Source organism: Alosa alosa, chromosome 15 (assembly GCF_017589495.1).
Source record: "Alosa alosa isolate M-15738 ecotype Scorff River chromosome 15, AALO_Geno_1.1, whole genome shotgun sequence".
Classification (NCBI taxonomy): Eukaryota; Metazoa; Chordata; class Actinopteri; order Clupeiformes; family Clupeidae; genus Alosa; species Alosa alosa.
Window position 1 is genome coordinate 20,148,977 of NC_063203.1, and position 23,355 is coordinate 20,172,331.

Below are 23,355 nucleotides of genomic sequence, written 5' to 3' on the forward strand. Positions count from 1 at the left end.
CACACACACACACACACACACACACACACACAGTGTTGACATCTAAAGTGAGTCCTATTTCTGCCCACTCATTTACATCAACAGTGAGACCGAGAATTCTCGTAACAAAATCAAAATTCCACTGGTTTGTACATGCAGCCTTACAACACTGTGTACATATCTTTGAGTCAATATACAATGTCATTTTTGGTACAGATAATTGAGATACCCTTATGGGGTGGGTGCTTGCGTTTCTTTAGGAATCCACCGTCTTGGTTTGTATAGAAGTAAATATCAAGTGACAGGGCAAAAGGGCAAAAATAGGGCACGGGCGGAAATAGATAACTTTCCAATATGTTGCATAGAAAACAATGCAAAATGTGGTGTGAAACTGGTACTGGCCACCTCTAGAGTAAATTAGATGGAGCCAATACTGATGATCTAAAGAAAGCCTCCTGACACCCAGGAGCTGTAGAGGACGCCCAGAGACCCAGGGTAAGGTGCTGCAGCAGATCCTGGGGAAGTACTTTCACAAGTACCGGGGGAAACTGGAACCCGTCATGCAGGAGTTTACTGCCAAGTTTATTAAGGGTGCACTCAGACCTTCAGAGCCAAGATGGAGCTGTGCACCCAGATGCAGGCCAATGTTCAGGAGACCAAGTCTAGGTTATGCAATCATTGAGCCAGTGCATGCCAAGCTGACCGAGCCCCTAGAATAGAATAAGACCATGGCAAGTAGATGGTCCAGGATATCTGAGAAAATGTCAAAGGCTGACATTTTGACTAAGATGTAGAAGCTTGAATTGGACAAAATTATGGGTAATATCTTAGTTTTATAATTCAAGAGAATTCAAACTGTTTCCTTCCATTCAAGTCCTCATTAGGCTACTCTACTCAGTGCATGAAAATAAGTCATTTCCATTTTTAGTGAATTTGATCAAATAAACTGATGAGGTATGAATTATTGCAATAATCAGGATTCATGATTATGTTTTCAACAGACAGTCACGTGATACATTTTATCTTATGTCTTTTAACAACAGGATTAATTGGCAGCAACCTTAATAAGAAAATCCATTGAAGGATGTTGACCCAGGTCCACAAACGTGACTTCCCCACACTGTGACATTAATAATCACAAAAAGTGAAATCAGATATCTACCATTGCTTCCGGCCATTAGTGTCATTGATGAATTGGTGGAGCAGGAGAATTTGTCATTGGGTTTTATGTATGCTTACCCATGGAGTCTAATCATTGTGGTGGAGAGATAGATGGGACCTGCTCCAAAATACCCTTCAGGCCAAGTCCAATGATCAGTCTCCCCCTCTCAGGGTGACCAGGCATCTCTACATACAATACCTAAAAGACCCTGTATTTTTGTGTATTTTATGTCCTGACTGCATCTTGCATTTCATTCTGAGGAATCTGCTTTCCTTTTATACATAGCATTGAAAAGACATTGAATATAGAGTTTATCACGGCCCAACTTGACATTTTTCACATCACAGCTCATGAGGTGGCTGTGAGATACTTTTTTAATTGTCTGCTGTTAAGAAAATAGGAACCAGAGGAACAACGACTGAAATTAATTCTGTCTTCATTTCTTTGTTGTTTATAAAAAAAACTTTTAACTGAAATGAATGAGATTAGTCAATGTGTAATAGTTGTGTAATACCTCACTATTTTGTCATTCACATCTTTGCATATTCACACATCATCATCATCTTCATAATCATTGCCATGATGACTGCAATCCTGATCTTTGCCATAAGGAAGTTATTAACGGATCCATCTTAACTGTCAGTGAGCTTGAGTGGGTCCAGCTTCATGGGTGGTTAGCAGGTGGTGAGAGGCAGACTATGAGGGCACAGACCGGCACTCTCCTCTGACCAGTCTGAGGTGAAAGGCCATAATCTATGACCTTAGACTTTTGACCGACACGACACAGGCTTCCCAGAGGTGGCGGGTATCATTTGCTCTGCTGTGGCCCAGAATCCAATTCATCTTGTGTTGAGTGTCTGCCGCTGTTGGTGGAATACGGCGCATTAGGTTCAATGGAAGAGAGAAGTGGTGACATTCTGTCAGTTCCTTGTCCTCGCCCTTCTATTTCAGGTAATTGCTGTGCATCACTAAGAGGACTGAAGTTTCAGGTGAGACGAGGTCTTAAAGGTCATACGTTTGCTAATTACATTTTACTGTAATAATTTTAAAAAGATGTGGTGCTTCAGGCCACAGCTAAACATTACTTGGCTTATTAGAAAATTGTCCCCCTTTTTCATCATGGCTATGATAACTATCACCAGGATAGAAACAGGCTGGAGACAAAGTATGTGTAAAAGTTCCCTATTATGAAACAAATCCCTTTGCTGTTAAATGCTCTAATTAGAATCTGAGGATATAATATGAAACGGGACCTGCTGCATACTAAACCAGAAGTAACTCAATATCAATATTTTCAATCATTATGTACAACATTAATAATCTCTATTAGTCTTTCTATAATAATAATAGTTATATCATATACACTTACACAGATTTATACTATATACTCACTCTAAGTAAAAAGCTGTTTTGACATAATTGTCCTCCATTGTTTTCATTAAAGCTGCACCCTGTGGTGTTAGTGTTTGCCTGTGTATGTGTTTGAGATTATTGTATGTCAGTGGGCTGTAGGAGAATGTAATGGATGGGGCTCCTGGTTGAAATCCCATGGGTGTCCAAACTCTTATAAAAACCACTGAGGGCTTCTGATGCCAGCGCAGTCTGGTCATCTGGAGAGCACTGAGGAACAACGAGGTCGGCTATTTAAAAGAAACCGTGAGAAGAGAATTAGAACAAAACCTCTCCATAGCAAGAAAACAAGCATTTATCGCCTGATAAGTTATCGACTGATTGGTTGGATACAGGACAATTTCGCCAGCAGATTTCATGGATGGTAATAATAGATAATGTTCAAAAATATGCATGATATCTTTTTTGATTTTTGAGTGCACCATGTGGTGGGTTTTCCTAGATCGGATCACATATGATTTGTTCTTCTTGCTGTCCTCACAGTCTCCTACAACTGTACACTGGGTGTGCCCTGCACCCCAGATTTGGATGTCACTAGTGGCAAAGCTGCCAAGGTGGCATCAGTTAGAGTTCAGCTGGAGATGCACACCTTGTGGGAGCAGTTTGATCACCTTGGGACAGAGATGATTGTCACAAAGGCTGGAAGGTGGGGATGGACCCAAAGCTTATATTTCTCATCGCATGTAAACAATGTATTCTCACTGTGATACTAAAGCTAGAAGAAACTCTCTCACAGACACAGATACAGACACACACACACACACACACACACACACACACACACACACACACACACACGCACACACACCTCTGAGTTCTACTTGGCTGTAGTGTGAATATTCTTGTCATCTTCTGTGTGGTGTTCTGCTCTCATTGTTCTTCAGGAGAATGTTCCCCACGTTCCAGGTCTGCATCTCAGGCATGGATCCCGAGTCAGAGTATGTTCTGCTCATGGATTTAATCCCTATGGATAACAAGAGATACAGGTGTGTTAATGTTCATTTGCAAACATAAAATGAAAAAATAAGTAATTTTATAGAAAAAATAAGTAATTTTATAGTAATTTCTGCTTGTTGCTGTCAGTATTCAATAGTATTTAGCGCTAAGATGGTACCCAGATCATCAAAAAATTATTAAATGGCAAAGTCAGAGCTTTTATTCTCCATATTATTAGTCACTGTACCATCAAAATTAGTTTTTATTTGAAGGTCTTTATATAACTGCATTGTGTTGCTTAAATGCAGTGCACACAGTGGCATTTGATACAATGACTGTTCTGGTAAGATGCAGCCTGTATACAGTAAAGGTTGTTTATACATGTGCATAACCTCCCTTCTCCGTCTCCTGTGTAGGTATGCCTTCCACAGCTCGTCCTGGGTGGTGGCGGGTCGTGGTGATGCTTCCCCCCCTGGTAGGGTGCACTTCCATCCAGACTCCCCCGCAAGAGGAGCCCAGTGGATGAAGCAGACGGTCTCCTTCGATCGGCTTAAACTCACCAACAACCTGCTGGATGACAATGGACATGTAAGAATTCCAAATATAGGATCTATACATATAGGTCTATATATATAGGCAGCATACAAAGACATTCAAGCACAAGTACACACTTAGTACACACTTGAAATGTTTCCTCTGTGTAGTTTACTGGTAAACAATTAAAAAAATATATGAGTATAAATAGGTTGGTGCACACCAGAGTTGGAGAACTGAAACATAACCATGGGCATGTGCTAATTGTCTATACATCTCCTTATGCTGTATATGTCTAACCCCTATAGATCATCTTGAACTCAATGCACTGCTACCAGCCTCGCCTGCATGTAGTGCTGGTGGACCCAAGGTGCGACAGCCACTGTTACGCTCAGCGCAACTTCTGCACCTTCTCTTTCCCAGAAACACGCTTCATTGCTGTCACTGCTTACCAAAACCACAGGGTAAGTGTGAAGTGGCTTTGCATGTGAAAATCTAAGACTGAACTGTAATACAAAATGATCTCTCCTACAGCTTTTTTGTTTGTTGATTTATTATTTATATATATATAATCTATTATCATACACATTTCTTGTCAATATTTCCAGATTACCCAGCTAAAAATAGCCAGCAACCCCTTTGCCAAAGGCTTCAGGACAGCAAACCCAGATAACTGGTAAGGCTACTAATATAAGTTGCATTATGTTATATTTTATCATCCTTAATTACTGAGTGAATCTCCAGTAAAGGACACAGATATGTATAATATTAGCCATATCTCCTATCATGCCCCTAAATGGGTCAAGTAGGCGAGGGCTAAAAGAACTGCCAATGCCAAGTTTAATGCTGAACTTACACCGTTTCACTTCTCAGAGGACAGCTGAATGGGTAAACAAATGTAGAATGTAAATAAGTAGAAACAATCCACTGAATGTGAAAATATAGTGAAAATACACTGAACATATACAACTAGTGGTAGCTCGGCCCTTTTAAATTCAGTTTGATCTTTTTTGACCATGAATGGTATTGAAAACCTAATGTGGTATCACTGAAAGCACTGACTGAGGGGTTTTCTGTGTGTGGTACAGTTCTTATCTTGGCAGATTGAGTGGCAGCTGCCGATCCCAGCTTCCCCAGCAAACAAGTGCAAGCAGCAGCTCTGAGCCTGGATGTAGCAAGAGTCATGCAATTGGAGAAATCCAGCCTATACAGCATTGTGCTTATGGTGAATGCCACATGAGACGACATACCCTTACTCACACATGCACATACACTTGTGGGCAGCCGTGGCCTACTGGTTAGCACTTCTGACCTGTAACCGGAGGGTTGCCGGTTCGAACCCCGACCAGTAGGCACGGCTGAAGTGCCCTTGAGCAAGGCACCTAACCCCTCACTACTCCCCGAGCGCCGCTGTTGATGCAGGCAGCTCACTGCGCCGGGATTAGTGTGTGCTTCACCTCACTGTGTGTACACTCTGTGTTGTGTGTGTTTCACTAATTCACAGATTGGGATAAATGCAGAGACCAAATTTCCCTCACGGGATCAAAAGAGTATATATACTTATACTTATACTATACTTACACACTTATTCAAACATACACAGCATTTTACAGAGTATTCTGTGTTTGGCTTACCCTGTTTGACTGCCTCGCATGTACTGAATGATGTATTCATTCTAGAGTCATTTACTGAATCTCTCACACACACTTGCTGATTGTTAAATATTCATTAGGCAATCAAATATAGCTCATGCATCAGACAAATTCCCTGTATAGGTCTCTCTCTGTGAGGAACTGTCCTTGGTACATGCCATCATACTCTCCCATTCCTCTCTTCCTTCAGAGCCCATGCCTGTGCATCATCTCCCCCTCCAGGCAGCAGACAGTAGACTTGCCCTCCCACACAGTGACAGCACAGGCTGCCCTGCCCAGAGGAAGGACAGAGAAAGGCAGGACAGCTATCCGGCTTCGCTATTTCTCCCCTTACCTGGCACATGGGAGAACCTCAGCAGATTTGACAGGGGACACCTGGGATGAAGAAGTCATACCTCATAAACGCTTCCTAGGCCATGGTACTACCCCTGTGGGCACTTCTGTGATTCATTTTTAGATGTTTATGTTTGCTTATGATTATTAGCGGATGTTTTTGTCCAAAGCAACATACAATGACATCAATAAACATTACATTTAATTAAGAGTGTATTGTAAAGTCATATGGCCTAAATAATAAAACACACATTATTAATAGACAAAATATAATTAACAGAATAATAATTATCATCAACATACAAACAGCAACTTTGTAAGGAACTTACTTTTACTCCCATTTGGCCCCAAAACAAATGATTAATTGCTTTGCAACAAACAAATAAAAATATTGCTTTGCAAAGCATATTGTGCCAACTGTTAATAAACTGAATTTCAATAAAGCTTTCAGATGTGAATGCAACCTTTTATTTGTTTGTTTCATGTGAGTGAGTGAAGTGAGTTGGTAGACTACTGTACCCACAATCCTTTCCGTCTCACATTTTCCCTCACTAAAGGCTTTTATCTAGATGCGCTCAGTTTCCGCGGATGCAAGGAAAAGATGGAGGAGGCGGAGGTAGGGAGCGTTTAACAGCTGAGGGATGCGGATTATGGAAGGTTACGCACGATGAACGTGCACGGATGCTCGGGAGATGAACGGATTCGAGCACAGCGATTGAGATTTGATTGACTGTCAGGAATTGTTTTTGTTTTGGATTAAAGGTAGTCATTCGGCTACTGGTAGCCAGGTCGTTAAATGGCCATATAGTTTCTTGCAGTAATTTCATCGACGTTGTTTTTTTACCATTGGTTTTCTTCGAAATGAACAGTTCTATTAGATAACTTGTTTTTTGGCATTGAGGCATCAAATGCGGTAACCTGTTTCTATTTTTAAACTTCCCACTAAGGAGGCGAAGGTGACAGTACGGATAACAGAGGACCTGCTCTTAAACACACCGTTATGTGTTGTGTTGCGAATAATGGCGAATTATGGTGACAACAGTGCAATGAAAAACAGCTTAAAATAGCCAACACTCGATGCAACGGCTTTCTTACAGTTCCCGAAATGGATCTTACGATGAAGAAGACACGCATTGTGACTGGAAACCAATGGTGAGTAGAAGCAAGCACACTAAAAACCGAAATTCAAGAAAATCTATACCATAACACCACCGTAAAGTCGACTGCATTCGGAAATGGAGACGGTCTGTCCACTTTGGGTGCTGTTTCTATGGACGATAACGGGCCTTTCGGTGGTGACCTGCTCCGAAATTGGCCCGCAGCGCTCGGAGTCGTTGGCTATTCGTATTCCCCTGCGGCAAGGCCCCCTCTCTGAAGCACAGCCTGCGGTTCGGATGCCCGGTCCAAGGGCGACACGAAAGAGGCGAGCAGCCAGTGGCATCAATTTTGTGGACATGATAGACAACCTCCGAGGGAAATCTGGACAGGGGTACTACGTCGAGATGGCTGTAGGCAACCCAGCTCAAAAGGTAAGAATGTTTGCAATTTTCTTTTCATCCCTATAAGATCTGATAAAACCAAAAGCAAAAGCATCAACATTTCCAGCAATGTTCAAATATTGTTTCCCTGGATTGGTAAGAAAATGTATCTGAAGTAGCCCATAAAACAACCATGAAAATGTTGTCCATTGCTTGAAAAACAAAACTACCAAACAGAGAGAGAGAGAGAGAGAGAGAGAGAGAGAGATTTCCTTCTTTGATGCAGCTGGAGGAGAGGGTACAGGCTGGCACAGGGATCCCTCATGATGCCAACACCACTTTGCCACTGTTTTTTAGGACTGGTGTGTAGTCCTGTCATCTGAGGGAAATCCTAGAAACACAGCTATTACAGGCATCAGAAACAATCATTGGCCTGTGACATACATCATTTTATCCTTTATCTCGTCACACTGTACAACTTTCCTTAGGATTGCACAGGCCCATTCACGGCTCCTCCCGGCTCATATTCCCATTGTGTTATTTTCTCCGCTCATTTTCCCCTGCATCAGCAGATCAGCAGATCACCTGCCCCTTGTCATATGCTTGCTGTGTGTCCAGAACTCGTAGATGTCCTGAGCACACTTCCGCGTATGGGCTTTTATTTTTGACAGAGTAGAGGAAAAGAGGGGGAAGGAGCTTGCACAAGACAGAGAGGAAATATCAGTGGATTTGTAGCAGGTTGGAGGTCTCTGTGTGTGTGTGTGTGGTTGTGTATGTGTGTGTGTGTCAGGATACAGCTTTGCATCCCGGATTTAGCAGGCGAGAGCAGGAAGCAGGCAGGACAGATCGATGAAGAGGAGTCAGCGTATTATCCCTCAGACGGCAGACTGCGTGGCCGGATGGCAGGGGCACAGAAAGCGAGGGAAAGAGGCAAACATCCCTGCTGACAAGCCACAATAGTTGTGAAATTCCCTGCCTTTGGTGATACATATGTCATACAAACAAGAGAAGATCTGGGCACATAGAAGCCCTTGGATTTCCTTTCTTTCAGATAAGGACTTCACAGAAAGTCAGCCTTCATTCAGTTAAGGACTTCACAGAAAGTCAGCCTTCCTTGAAGTTCTTGTGCACTTTCAGTATTTCCTAAAAGGATGCTCTGTTGGACCTCTCTCTATCTCACTGATCTTGATCTCTCTGTCTCAATCTCTTTCAGTCTCTCTGTCAATCTCTCTTTCTCATTACCGTACTCTGTATGCAATCCACTGGCTCCTGTTGCCCCTTGCTCCCCGCTCTCTCTCTCTCCACACCCCCTTGACTGTTCTCAGGTTGCCCTCTCTGTCTCCACCTCTGGTCTGTCTCTCCCTCGCTCCCATTCACACAGTGTGAGGGTGAATGAGGATCACATTTTGCAGAGTCAGGGAGTCTGTCCAACTTTTAGCCAATCTCTGGTGGTGTGCACGAGGACAATCAATAATGAATCTGCTCTTTAAATACCACAGAAAGCTGCTTGGAGCTTCAAAAGACTGGCAGGACCACCCCACACACACACACACACACACACACACACACACACACACACATCTGAGAAACATCTGAGGATGCCATATCAAAGATTTAAGATATAAGCTCAAATAAACTTCAGTGTAGTGTGGCTGTACGATAACTAAACTATTTTCTATTTTTCACCAAGTCAAGTGGTACCCAAATAATAATGGATAATGATAAGGAGAGTGTACTAGTCTTTTCAAAACCCATCTGCATGTTAGACCTAATTAAGGTTTCTAGGAATCAAAGAGGTTACAGGAACACTTCAAATATAGATGGCATACATAAAGAGTAGAGGATCTTGGAAAAAAGGACCTATTTCAGAGAGAAAAAAACATACATTTTTAATCTTGACAGTCACAATTTGAGAGTGAGTTATATGTGTTTGCTCACATTTAATTATCTCTCATTAACACAGTTTCAAATCACTCCCATGATCAATCACTGTCTGAGATAGATCATGATTACCCATGATGCTCTGCTCGTGGCTTGTGCTCCGTGTGTGATCATTCATTAATCTCCTGTGTCAGTAGCTAGAATCCACCCCCACTTCACAGTATGTGGCATAACAAATCATATTACACTAAGCTAAAGAGCATGGAATGTTTATGTTTTTTCTTGCAGTTGAATATCCTGGTAGATACGGGCAGCAGTAATTTCGCAGTCGGAGCAGCTCCTCACCCCTTCCTCCGCAGATACTACCATCGGTCACTGTGAGTTAGCACCCATGTTAAAGCAACACCAAAGAGTTTTTTATACCTTAAAATAATGTTTCCAAAATCGTTTCAGTGGTTCATCAACTCGTAACAGGGTGAACGGCACTTCTGCATTCGCTTCGCAGCCCTCTATCGGCTATAACCGCACTATGTAAGTTTGCCAGATCGGGTAGCGGATCTGTAGTTCGATGGAATGAGATGTAAGAAACTACAAATTTGACTTGCATCTGATGTCGCAATACATCATACTTTTATAAGTCATGCAAAATATTCTACCTTGTCTGTGGACATCGTTATTTGCAAAGCCGGTGCTGGATAAACAAATAGCGTGCGTGCGACAGAGGGAAAGTTCTTTGGTGTTGCTTTAAAAGCTCTTTAGTCACCACTGTATTGCATGGGCATAGGTCGCACAGCTATAATGGTTGAGGATTGTTTCTTGGCATCACGTGTGATGGTAGCTTTAATCCAGTTATCCACAATTAGCCTTTGATAGATTTAACCCAGTTAATCATCATATACCAACATGCTGCAGACCTCTGGCCAATAAATTGTGTAATTAAATTGCTAAATCGTTAAAGTTTTAGTTGCTATTGCAATCCTGTTATGGCTGTGATTGGATGTTAAAAATGCATCAGAAGGTTTCTCTGTCCGTGGCACTTAACCTCCACTTCTTGTTACAGGTCCGCCTCATACAAAGACCTCGGCCGCAACGTGTATGTTCCCTACACGCAGGGGCGCTGGGAGGGGGAGCTGGGCACTGATGTGGTCTCCATACCCCATGGGCCCAACGCCTCACTGAGGGCCAACATCGCAGCCATCACCCAGTCGGACCGCTTCTTCATCAACGGCTCCAACTGGGAAGGAATCCTGGGATTGGCCTATGCTGAAATCGCACGGGTGAGTTGTGTTTTGTGAGAAGCAAATACTAAGTGCATGTGCACCCAATGTTAATTGGAGTGGTGGTTTGTGTTTTTTCCCCTACAGCCAGATGAGACGCTGGAGCCTTTCTTTGACTCACTGGTTCGTCAGACAAACGTACCCGACCTTTTCTCCCTGCAGCTGTGTGGTGTTGGATACACCAAGAATTACAGCCTGGGTAGTGCCACTGTAGGGGGGAGCATGGTGAGAATGAGACAGAATAAGAAGGAAGCCATATATCACCATTTTTAGGAAGAGAAACTTTGCACCTTTTTCCACTGTTGGTGGTACTGTAAAGTAAAGAAAGGATAAGGATGCTGAAAATATAGTTCTGTAAATTTACTGTCTAGGGTCTAGTAAGACTGTTAAATTAATTTTCAACATATAAGCAAGACTATTAACCTGCATATTAACATCTTCCTCCGATAGATCATTGGTGGCACGGATTCTTCTCTGTATGCAGGAGACCTGTGGTACACTCCTATTCGTCGGGAGTGGTATTATGAGGTCATTATTGTGCGCATTGAGGTCAATGGACAGGATCTCAGCATGGATTGTAAAGAGGTCTGTTAATTGTTTTCACTCTACAGTTAGGGATGCTTGAAAATTTACAGTTCTAAAAAATATATTTTATCCATTCATAATTGTATTGTTTATGTATCATACTTTAAAAATGTGATGTTAGATCAGAGTGGTCTGTAAAAATGTTTTGTATATTTGACATATTTTGTTCTTGTTGTGTTATTGTGTACATGTATATGATTTGTATGTTTGTTGTTTAATTCTGTTCTTTGGTGTATCTTTGCAGTATAACTATGACAAGAGTATTGTGGACAGCGGCACAACAAACCTGCGCCTCCCTCGTAAAGTTTTCCAGGCAGCAGTGAAGGCCATTGAAGCAGCCTCCTCAGTCAGTACTTCTGTTCATCTCTCTTCCCTCTCCTCTTGTCTCCTCTCATGTGCAGCATAAAAGACAGAAGGGTACTGTAGTGGTGCTTTTTATCACTGCAGAGTGTCACGGTCACATGCAGCACAGTAGTGTCTCTGTCAGTGCCCCTGACTCAGTCAGTCAGTGAGTCCTTCCATTGTTTAACCATTGACATACAGAGGCACAGATTGTTGAAGACACAGATTGTTCCTTGATTCAGTTACTTCTCTGTCCAATCACCAACTTTTGTTGACATATAAGTTTACACACACTACTATCAGTTATACCATTTCTATTGCTATTTGTGCTTTGTGCATCTGTGCTTTTTTCCAAGCAATAGTAAGGAAGACATTATCCTTATACATGTACATAAGGAAAATGTCTTCAACCAAAATAGAACCACCTGTTGGATGTTATGTATGGGTTCAAATTTGTACTATAATTTTATTACGATTATACATACATATTTTAATGTTATTATGTGTATGTTATTGTATTACCATATACACAATGCTTTATTCTTCATGTCTTGTATTTTATTTTGGAAAGATGCATTTCAATTGTGTTATATGTTTTGCAAATCGCTTTGGACAAATATTTTCATCTCAATGCTAATGAAAATAACTGTAAGATGCTTCTCTCTCTTCTCCCCCTGCAGACTGAGCAGTTCCCCTCAGGCTTCTGGTTGGGAGAGCAGCTGGTGTGCTGGCAGGCGGGCACTACCCCCTGGCACATCTTCCCTGTCATCTCCCTGTACCTGATGAGCGAAAACCGCAACCAGTCCTTCCGCATCTCCATCCTGCCACAGGTAAGGACGATTTTTTTTTGTCTGTTGAAAGTCCTTTAACAATTATGTCCTCAAGAACTCTGTTGGGGTGAAGGGATATTTCTGAACAAGTATTTTCATTCATATCGATTAGTAACCTATAGAGGGCACTGTGATTCCTCTGTGAGCTGTCCTGAGAGCTGACATTACAGCTGACAATTTGAGATAGACTATGAGTCTGTTCGAAACGGGAAAAACTGCTGCCTTTTAAGATATCTAACTGGGGAGCGAGGCAGCAAGTGCGGTTTGAAACGGAAACAACTAATTTTGCTGTCTTCTAAGATATCTTATATTTCCTGAATAGTGGTAATTTTTGGAGGCAGCATCGATGTGTGACTCTGTGTCCACTGACATGTCCCTGTCCTGTCCCCTGTGCCCTCTGCAGCAGTACCTGCGACCTGTAGAGGACGTGGCCTCGGCGCAGGAGGACTGCTACAAGTTTGCCGTGTCCCAGTCCAGCACAGGTACCGTCATGGGTGCCGTCATCATGGAGGGCTTCTACGTGGTGTTTGACCGCCAAAACAAGCGCATCGGCTTCGCTGTCAGCACTTGCCATGGTGAGGAAATAAAGGGCAATCGTGATCATTTGTATTGTATGAGTCTATTTCAGTGCTACACCATGTCAAGTCAAGTCAAGTCAAGTCAACTTTATTTATATAGCGCATTTCATACACAGAGGTCTTTCAATGTGCTTTACATTGTAAGAAGGCCTCATAAATGATATATCTATATTCTCTCAGAAACATAGAGACGTCGAGCTATATCCTCACTTGAAAGAGCTTTTGTGGACAAATAGGGTGAAGAGTTAAATGGCAATGATATTATTACATACTCGTTAATCTGACTCCATTTGATTAATAATTTGTATCACCAATCAATTACCAAATAACTAGTTTATCAGCTATGGAGGAGAATGGCATGGCACACTACGAGAATTGAAGATATACTATTGGTAGGCAAAGGAACAATTTAATAGGCATTAAGTCTTAAAGGTAAATGTAACCAATATCACTTCAGTTGAATGTACAAGTAAACTCACAGGGTCTACTGTAACAAAGTAGCAAATGATAACAAAGGAAACTTAACCAATTCACAGAGGTAAACTTGACAAGTTAAAGATAACAGATACACCAGATAAAACAATACAAACCCAGAGATAGAGAAAGGGGGAGAGAGAAAGAGAGAGAGAGAGAGAAAGACAAAGGGAGACAGAGAGAGAGGAAGAGAGAGAGAGAGGGGGAAAAGAGAGAGACCCAGAGAAGAGGTCCAAGGTGGAAAAGAAGAGAAGATGGGAAAAGAAGCCCCAAGATGGGAGAGAAGACAGAAGAAGACAGAAGACCAGAAGAGAACCCCAAGATGGGAGAGAAGACAGAAGACCAGAAGAGCCAGGAGGACCAGAGCCTCCACTTTTATCATTCACTTGGGCCACCCCCGACTCATCAGAGCCTTTGTTGTCTGAGGTGGATGGGTGTGGCCCAGGTGGATATCATAACTTTATGCTACAGTTTAATTCTTAATCTACAACTATGCACAGATACATTCAATTGTACCAAAACCATAATCAGACTGTTGCCCACATTACAAGTATTAATTCAAGACCAAACATGAATGTATTATTCACAACACATATTTACAGAGCAATACTGTATGATAATGAGGTTGGCCTATTTCACCAAGACATCAAGTAGGCCCAGGACTGAGTTATCTCTCAGTAGAGGGGTCAGAACAAGGAGCAAATGGTCACTTCATGCATGAGCGGGTGTTGGGGATCTTTGGCCATGGCCAGCTAAGACAATACAGATCAATTACAGGCATCCACACATGTAAATTGACTGCAAAAGGCATTCTTTAGAAATGCATAAGGTTTGGGCAAAAGACGGGCCTTACAACATAAACAAAAGCAAACAGGAATAGCTGATAAAAGCATAGAAGGGCAAATTGTGAAATTTGTGAAATTTTTTCCTTTATGTATGTGAATGGCAACAATGCCATTGTGGGTTTGGTTGGGGGTTCTGTCTGTTGTTAGGCACTTAAAGGAGCTATGTGTAATTCTGTAAGATTTAGGTTGTCTTTAATGCAGCCACACAGCATTCTGCCATTGACTTGCAATGTATTTGATAGTGCCACATATGATCCAATCTGGTATTGCAAGAGTCAGCCTGGTGCTGCTAGTTTGCATGCTAACGCAGAGCACAGGGCGTTTTTGACATGATGTCAAGTCGATTGTTTGTTTATTGTTTTATTTTATTATATGGTATTTTTAGGTATTTTTTAATGTTTAAACAAAAAAAATCTACACATACTATAGCACTCTTAACCAATACAGCTATCACAATCTATTGATTGTGATTGTTTCAATGGTGTTTTGTTTTGTTCCCTCTCTGTTTATCAGTCATGTAGCTAATGCAGCAGAAACCCTCATTTTAGTTGTGATTCTGATTCGTCTCCTCTCTCCATATCGCACACTTTAGTGCACGATGAGTTCCGTACGGCCTCCGTGGAGGGCCCTTTCCACGGCTTTGACCTTGAGGACTGCGGCTATAACATCCCACAGACGGACGAGTCTACCCTCATGACCATCGCCTACATCATGGCGGGCATCTGTGCCCTGTTCATGCTGCCCTTGTGCCTGATGGTGTGCCAGTGGCGCTTTGCCCGGTGCCTGCGCCCTCTCACTGGTGGTGACTTTGCGGACGACATTTCCCTTCTCAAGTAACCCGTGTTTATGTTTGATATGGGAAAGTGTCACATATCACAAGGAGTATCAAATGTTGTGTGCCCGCGAACGGCCACACAAATATTAACGCAAAATCAAAATGTTGTGGTGTGTCACAATAGACACAAGCACATACACACATACACACACACACAAATGGAGGGAATGTCTCCTCAGTTTGTTGAGTTTAAACTTGTCACACAGACATCAAAGTGCTGATGTCTGACATTGCAGCTGTCAGTGAGGGAGAGTGCTTATGTGTAGACAGTGTGTATAACTGTTTTTGTGTGTTTGTGACTGTACAACATGAGTGTGTGGCATGAAAGACAACATATCCAGATCAGGGGACCTTCAGAAATAACTGAATGAATAGTGAAAAAAGCTGAATAGTTTTTTTGTGATATGATACCAGCCTCTTACAAATCTCATATCAAGTGCTAATGATTTAAATGTACCTGCTGATGTGACCACATATTCAGACAACTTACAATATAAAGTAACAAATGGTATAGGAAGGGATCCTGCTGCTGGCTTTGTAAGTTTATGCATCAAAGTACTGAAGTATGTGTATTTAACAGAATTAATGACACTTTTTTAATGGTTCTTCAACAAAATGTAATATTTGTCTGCTTAACATATCACGTTTATTAATGTGGGACATTGCTTATATGCAAACGCATGCATTCAGTCACACACACTCACCAAAAAGCCGCTGTCGGATTGTCCATACATAATTGTCAAAATATGCAAAAACAGAATTCACATAACTGTCCTTTGTCAGATGAGTTCACTGACACTATAAGAAAATCACCTCCTATTGGTGAGTGAAGACACATGGTAATATAGAGGGAATTTTGGATCATTCCGTTGATGGTCCTCAAAGAACATTCCGACATCTTATGTGTCCCCACTGGCATGGGCAGAACTAACACTGGAGCTGAGTTGTAGGGTGACACGAGCCTGGGAGCTAAACGTAGCGAAATGCACCACCTCTGTTTAAAATGCTTCCTCCACACTCAGCTTGGTTTCTACAAAGTCACTGAGGAAAGCAAACGCTTGTTAGAGGACCAAGGCAGCACATGTCAGTGATGGATGTGAAAGTATATGTATTGACTCTATATTGTCTGACTGATGTAAATTATTTAAAATAATGGCCCAATCAATAAAGTAACTATTGTACCTATCCATGAGGTGTCTATTTTTTTTTTAAAACGCAATTTGTTCATTTTCCTGCATTTTAGGATTATTTAATTGTAATATTTACATGTGTTGCATGCCAAAACTTTTATAATGCCACCTTTTTTCAGTTTATTCAATTAAGTGGTTTACGTTTGGTGAATACACTTGAAGTACAATAGAACAAGTCTACAAAAGTAGGAAACAGCCAAAGGTATAAAAAAGAAAACACAAGGACGAGTATGGGTATTGTACAGGACAGGAGTAAAATATGTATTGCCAAATTATACTGTATAAGTGTTGTAAAGGGTGTCATTTACTTTTGGGCCATGAGAGGTCCTCAGGACTTTTCTGTATGCCACCTGTCTATTCACTTCACCTGAACAAAGTCCACACCAAACATGTGAGACTGTCACTGTAAACTGTTTAGTAGCCTACTGAATTGTGGAATTTTTTTCAGAATTCGGCTTTTTGGGATGATGTAGCCTATTAGGAGTTATGCAATAGGCCCAGACACGTTTAGGTTGTTGTGATTTTCATGTTTAGGCCAATCTGCTGTATTAACTATCAACCTGTTCAATCTTATCATCCTGTGCAGTTTCTACCAAAAATAGATAGGGTAAACTAGGGGACACCAGCCACATCACACCATGCTACACCTGATTGCCCTATTGTATCTGAAACAAGTCATTTCATTTAGGCTATTACTGACTGTGACTGTCAGCTACCAGGGCCTAGAAGGAGTTTGCTATAATCGAAGAATGTGTGTGATGTTTGGGAGGGGCACAATGATGTACAAAAGTGATGGGATATAATGTTGCGACATAACACCGGAAATGACGATCCTAGTCACAGTTGCGGAAGTATGTTTGTCGCTGACATGACAAGTTGGAAATCGGCACAAGAAGCATTCGTTTTAATTCTGTGTAGCCTAGTCTTCGAAGGAGCATGTTGACATACAGGTATGTAGGCTATAGTATATTGGTTAATTATGTTAATGAGCCATGTTGTTTTGTATACCTCTACCTGTCTATTTGGCTACGGGACTGTCAGATTAGCGAGGAACGCTGTAGCCAATTTTGAAGCGGGCTGTCTGTAGCGAATCATCATGACAACAACAATGTTAACTGGAGAAACATAGTTCTAACGTAATGCCTCTGGCTATGTGCGCTCGGTTAATAGAGATCAGTTGGTCAACCTTGTCTTAAACCTCTTGTGTTTAATAATTGTATGTGTGTCACGCTGTTACCTGTGATAGCGTCAGATAGCTAAGTTAGCTCACATGGCTTGATGTTAATGTTGACACCTAACTTAATAATCTTCTGCCGCTTCTGCAAGGATCACGCTAAGTAACATTAACTGTTCTTTAGACTTGGTTAATTGGAACCGAAACGTTAGGCATAAAGTAGGCTAAATATATTGTAACAATGTTGCCTAGCAATACATAACGCTAACCTACAGTACATTAATTCTAGCTATTAATTCTCAAGTCTTTTCCACAAATTCGTGAATGGTTGCATTGCAGGTTACATTTCACACTTCAAACGAACAGGCCAAAGTGCAAGGCAAAAACTTGAAACTGTTGTCTGGTGTTAATCGGACACTAACTATTCAGCAGCAAGTCATCCGAGAGGTTAAACTGAGGATGGCTCATCTGTTTTGTTTACAGTTACATAGTGTGTGTGTGTGTGTGTGTGTGTGTGTGTGTGTGTGTGTGTGTGTGTGTGTTTTCTTTTCTAACCGTAGTAATATATTTTTAAGTGAAATAATAGTAGGTAAATTGTGCTGCTTAATTATGTAGCTAGAAACCCACTTATTTCGAAAAGCAACGAATTGTCATGATCATAGCAATGAGACATGAATTGAACAGAATTTCCCCTGGGGATCAATAAAGTATCTCTATCTATCTATCTATCTATCTATCTATCTATCTATCTATCTATGAATTAATCCATTGTAGGGTGCAATGGTATTGTTTTTCCTTATTTGTTCAACACTAACTCTTCCCTGTTCCCTGGAAATTCTGTGTCTCATTCTCACTTGTATGTTGTTTTTTTGTATCTCATTGGAGCAGTATGGTGCTAGTGAAGGCCTAATCATTTTAGTTTACAACTGACCATGTAATACTTTACTGCTCCAACATTAATCATAAAATCTCTATCTAATTAGATCTACCCATCATTTCCTCTATGATGTCGTGGAGGGTTTTTTTGTTTTGTTTATTTGACTTATTTTAGACTCTGTAGGCGGCAGGGGTATTTGTTAATAGGCTAACTCTCACTTCCAAAATTAGTGAGGCTAACATGTAATTGACACATAATCAGGTTGCTGCTTTCATTTCCTTTGTTTTCTCTTCTCTCTGTGACGTGTGTGGTCATTTTGTGTGGTCAGAAAAAGGCCTATACACTCTGCAGTAGAACTCATTGCCCCATTCACCTTAGTTCATGCACTCCCCTGTGTGCTGAAGCTTGCCCATTGCGACACCTTTCTTTGTACGTACCCCAAGCATAACGTGATCCCACTGGACACTTGGGAAAGTGTCAATGAAACATGTAGAAAGCACTTAAGAAGCACTTAGGAAAGGGTCCCCAAAACACAAGCCTATATGATTGATTATTGAAATGCCTGGGAAAGTGTCTTACACCCAAAACCCATGCACCCAAGTAGCGATAGTCAGCAAAATCATGACATTGATACCAACTAATGTCATACACATTATTTTTATTGTAAACATGGAGTTTCCATCAATATGATTTATTGCCTTTCTGACAAGGGCTCTGATTGGTTCGTAAACATGTCAGTCACCTGTCGAGGGGACAAATCCCCGATTTGTGATTGGATATGTTACGTGGGCTATAAGAAGTAGGAGGCCCCCGAACCCGCTTCTAGCATAAAAGACGAAACCTCGCAGCTCAGACTTCAGATTGTGCACACCTTTTCATGGGAATGGGTTATCTGCAGATACCCTGACTCACTCTACTGCTCAGTGGTACTTGGTTAGACTTTGTCAAGCTGTGTCCCCGTTTTGGTACTTGTGAATGAAACTTTGTGTTTTTTTTTCCACAATGTACACTTAAAGTCAGATTGAAGTTGAGTTTCAGGTTGCTTCTGTAAAATTCCACCCTAGTATGAATGTGTTCCTCATTGTCTGCAACTTCTTCTTTTCTGTGTTGACCTCCATTTTACAAACTCTGCTAAAATCTGACTTTCCTGCTGGTGTTCTCTCTCTCCACCAGGCTGCAGTTCTGATGTGGAGCGCCAGTGTTGAAGTCCCGTGCTTATTGCCATGGCATCATCCCCATCTTTCCCCCTCCTCCTCTTCTTCTCCCCCCTGATCCTCCTGACCGTTCACCCTCTGCACACCCCTCCTCTGTCGCCGGACGCCTCCGCTCTCCCACCTCCGCCCCCCTCCTGCGGCCCGGGACAGTCGTGGGCAGTGCGGTTGCACGCCCGCCTGAACGAGGAAGGGCATGACATGGACGAGCTGGCACACCTGGTGGCGGTTGACGCCGGCTTAGAGAACCGCGGACAGATCGGGCAGCTAGCGGGGCACTACCTGTTGTGTCGGGGGGCCGAGGAGGAGGGCCAGAGAGACACCAGGGGGGCCAGCGCTGCAGGGCAGGCCCTGGCTGACCACCCGTACGTGGCCTGGCACTCTCAGGAGCTCCTCCTCAGCCGGTCGAAGAGGAGCGTGGCGTTCAACGATCCCAAGTATCCCAAACAGTGGCATCTGGTGAGTAAAGGTGACCTGGGAGCAGTGAGGGGTAACATTCCAGAATACTGTAGATGGTTAACAAATTTTGAGCGCCACAAAAGTTTAAATTATTATAACTTTTAAACTTTCGGACAGCATCGCGATTTGCTATTTCGCCTGTAATCACCGAATTACATTCAAATTATATAGTCTCTTGTCTTTGAGTATGTTCACTTTAAGTAAAGTGCATGCTCGACGATTATACAAAGCCATCACTGGGGCTTTGATACTATGAGTCACCATGGCAACTGGCGAGAGAACAAGGTCATCCTACTTCACTTCACTTGACTTCTGATTCATGTTTATGGTGAGTATGAGCACATTTTCAGAGAAAAAGAGGAACATAAATGTACTATTTAACACACTGCTGTAATAATCAGGCTCATTATTTGTATTATCATTATAATGGAGACCTTGATAATGGGCTAAGCCCAACACGTTTGTTTTCCAGTTTTGTCCTGAGACTCATTGTTAAAATCTCGGTTCCCAATACAAATTGTATGAGTATCAAGCCCTTGAGTGCGCCTCTGTTCTTTCTATTGTATTATCATTACACAGCAGCTGTGCTGTGTTCATCACAAAGAACCATGCAATATGCATGGTTACACTTTAAGGTGTTTGATTCCAAGTGCCAGAAATGTGAGATTGAACTAGGCTTGCAGTGAAATGAGTGACAATGAGTTGTGATTAAGTAACACTGAAAGACACTTGAGTACCAAAAATGAGGTTTTGTATTTTATCTTTTTTTTTTTTTTTTTTTTCATTTCAAGTATGTTGATAAAGGGTGTGGTGGTAGTGTAGTGGCTAAGTTGCATGCAGTAGCTTGAAAAGTCGTGATTTTACTCCCAGCTATCGCTGTTGGGCCCTTGAGCATGGCACATAACCGTGGAATACCCCAGGGAGTCTGGTCCTGCAATTTAATGCTTTGGATAAAAGTGGCAGCCAAATAAAGAAAGATAAAGGCAAAAGACTTTTTGCGCCAAGTGTATCACTATTTATTAAAATGACTTCTGCCAATATTTTCCACCCCAACAAAATACAAAGCATTTTCAATTTCCCCAGCACAAGTATCCCCAAAACAAAGCTTAAATTGTTGCTATAAATAAATACTATAGCTATTTATACTAAATAGTATATAATTCAATAGTATAGCTATAGTTTGCATAGCTACTACACTAACATTCACCACAAAACACATTAGTCAATCATCATGCAACAATTCCAATGTTCTGTTTTCTGACCAGTTATGTCGTGTTTTCCAAAATCATCTTTATTCCTCAGTTCTTAATTGCTCTCTATTTTGCACAGCACAATGAGCTCCGAGCGGGCATGGACATCAACGTGACCGGAGTCTGGGAACACAACATCACAGGGGCAGGAGTCACCGTGGTGGTCGTCGACGACGGCGTCCAACACACACTGGCAGATATTCAGCCTAACTACGTAAGTACATCAGCTGTTACGTGTGGTTGGAAACCAAGCTGGGTTCTCTATCAGGTTGTTGTGCATTATTATATGTGTCCTTTATTGCTGTTGTCCATTATTATATGAGTTAATTCTATATTTAAGACCTTAAAATATATTAAATAGATAGATAGATAGATAGATAGATAGAGATACTTTATTTATCCAGAAGAAAATTAAGGAATGTCTGGAATTGGATCTGGAGCAGAATGATTGTTGTTTAGCTTATATTCAGACCTGTACCTGTATATTAGCTGCGCATTTTGACATCGAAAGTAAGCTGGTTTTATAAGTTTGACCTGGTGCACAGTTGGCTTGCCAATGAGCTTTGAGCAAGCTGAGAAGTGTTCGACCAATCACAGCGCAGGATTCATTTCCCTGGCTTTCATCCATTAAAGGTACACTATGCAAGATTTTCACCTTTACGAAGCCAATTTGATGGTAAACAAACTTGTAATAGGCGAATCGTTCAACTAGCATAGCTATACAGCTTGGAGCGAGTCCCTGTCGAGAAAACCAGGCATGCAACTTCTAAGAGCGGCGGCCCGCCAAATCTCACGAGAATCGTGAAACATTACCTTGTCAGTAGATGTAGCTCTTTGGAGAGTTTTTTGGAGAGATTTTGCCTGTTGTTAATCCTTCACCTCCACAACAAAAGCATTTGCATTGTGTACAGGGGGGATAAGTCGTTGCTATTTACAATAGCAGTGTAACATATAAATACATCGCGACTCTAGAGGGAGCTCTGCAGTCGCCAAAAATACCTAAACCTGCATTGTATGCCTTTAACTAAAAAACATTAGCAAGTGGGAATGATAGAATGTGTAGCCTAATGCCACAAGTCAACACCAGCATCGTTGACCTCAGTCCCCCTCTTCATTCTGCATGTCTGATTTCTGGAGTGAAGACCATTCATGAGCTCCTTTTACAAAAGGTAAATGGACAGGAAAGCGTGTGAAAAATGATTAAGAGATTAAGAATTAAGTTAATGTTATGTATTTATTTGCAAGCTAGTTTGGTTGTTCATAAACTGACAAAGGAAGTTACATTAACCGTGTAGGATAATGCAGGTGGTAAAAGTAACTTTACATAGAAACCTCACTAGCCTGTTTATAACATCAACTAAAGGCTAGCCTACTCGGAGAGCGTAGACCTTTGCAAATGCCAATATCTCACAATGTTACTCAAAGTGAAACTATACTGTACGTCATGGTTCATTGTTGCCCCTAGAATTTTTTCCAGCAGCGGTGCTGTAAGTTATAGGAAACTAGGGGGGTCTGATATATCTGGTATATAACCTTGAAAGAAATCCCGCTGCTGAATACATAGTAGGGGAAACACTGTGGTTGTAGAGCCAGTAGTTTTTCCATAATCCTGTTTAACGTTGCATACAAACAGACAAACTGCGCCGAAAAGTAATTATTTCAGCTAAACCTGTTGGCCTAATCATAATTAGGAGTGCATGTGCTGCAGAAATTCGTAGAATGTTAGTGTGAGACTTCCCCACCATGCGTTGTATACAGTCTGCAATGCTGATATTAAAGCCTGCTTAAACATGTGTAATTTGCATTTCAGAGCAATATATGTATTGATAAACGTGTTAAGTGAATTAAAAGGTACAACATTATGGCAAAAAGATACTTGCTATAAATTCAGAATAGAAAAAGAAACATGTGCTCATCTGATGTTATGAAGGACAGGTCTATCAAGAAGATTTTTCAAAGAACAGATTTTTTCAGGTAGACATTTGTAGTTATGCACTACTGTATTTTTTTCATGTATGCTCTCAACTTGAATTTATATTTCTGACATTAATAAGTCAACTATT

At 41.5% G+C, this 23,355-nt stretch overlaps 3 protein-coding genes across 3 annotated transcripts in view; all 3 read left to right on the forward strand.

The window, feature by feature from the left end:
- The first annotated feature begins 212 nt into the window (after positions 1 to 212).
- LOC125307860 (T-box transcription factor TBX1-like) lies at positions 213 to 4,701 on the forward strand. The gene is made up of 7 exons (XM_048263993.1): positions 213 to 217; positions 446 to 570; positions 3,035 to 3,197; positions 3,436 to 3,537; positions 3,904 to 4,075; positions 4,330 to 4,485; positions 4,630 to 4,701. The coding sequence occupies exons 1-7, from the start codon at positions 213 to 215 to the stop codon at positions 4,699 to 4,701; spliced, it is 795 nt and encodes a 264-aa protein (XP_048119950.1).
- Positions 4,702 to 6,567: 1,866 nt separating this feature from the next.
- On the forward strand, positions 6,568 to 16,316 carry bace1 (beta-secretase 1). The gene is made up of 9 exons (XM_048265568.1): positions 6,568 to 7,535; positions 9,654 to 9,742; positions 10,426 to 10,642; positions 10,730 to 10,867; positions 11,093 to 11,227; positions 11,472 to 11,573; positions 12,250 to 12,399; positions 12,803 to 12,974; positions 14,889 to 16,316. The coding sequence occupies exons 1-9, from the start codon at positions 7,242 to 7,244 to the stop codon at positions 15,131 to 15,133; spliced, it is 1,542 nt and encodes a 513-aa protein (XP_048121525.1). The 5' UTR covers positions 6,568 to 7,241; the 3' UTR covers positions 15,134 to 16,316.
- Positions 16,317 to 17,157: 841 nt separating this feature from the next.
- pcsk7 (proprotein convertase subtilisin/kexin type 7) overlaps positions 17,158 to 23,355 on the forward strand; it is a 30,322-nt gene continuing 24,124 nt past the window's right edge. Inside the window, exons 1-3 of the mRNA XM_048263984.1 lie at positions 17,158 to 17,271; positions 19,546 to 20,042; positions 21,372 to 21,506. Coding sequence (XP_048119941.1) covers positions 19,596 to 20,042; positions 21,372 to 21,506 — 582 coding nt within the window. The 5' untranslated portion in view covers positions 17,158 to 17,271; positions 19,546 to 19,595. The remainder of the gene's footprint in view (positions 17,272 to 19,545; positions 20,043 to 21,371; positions 21,507 to 23,355) is intronic.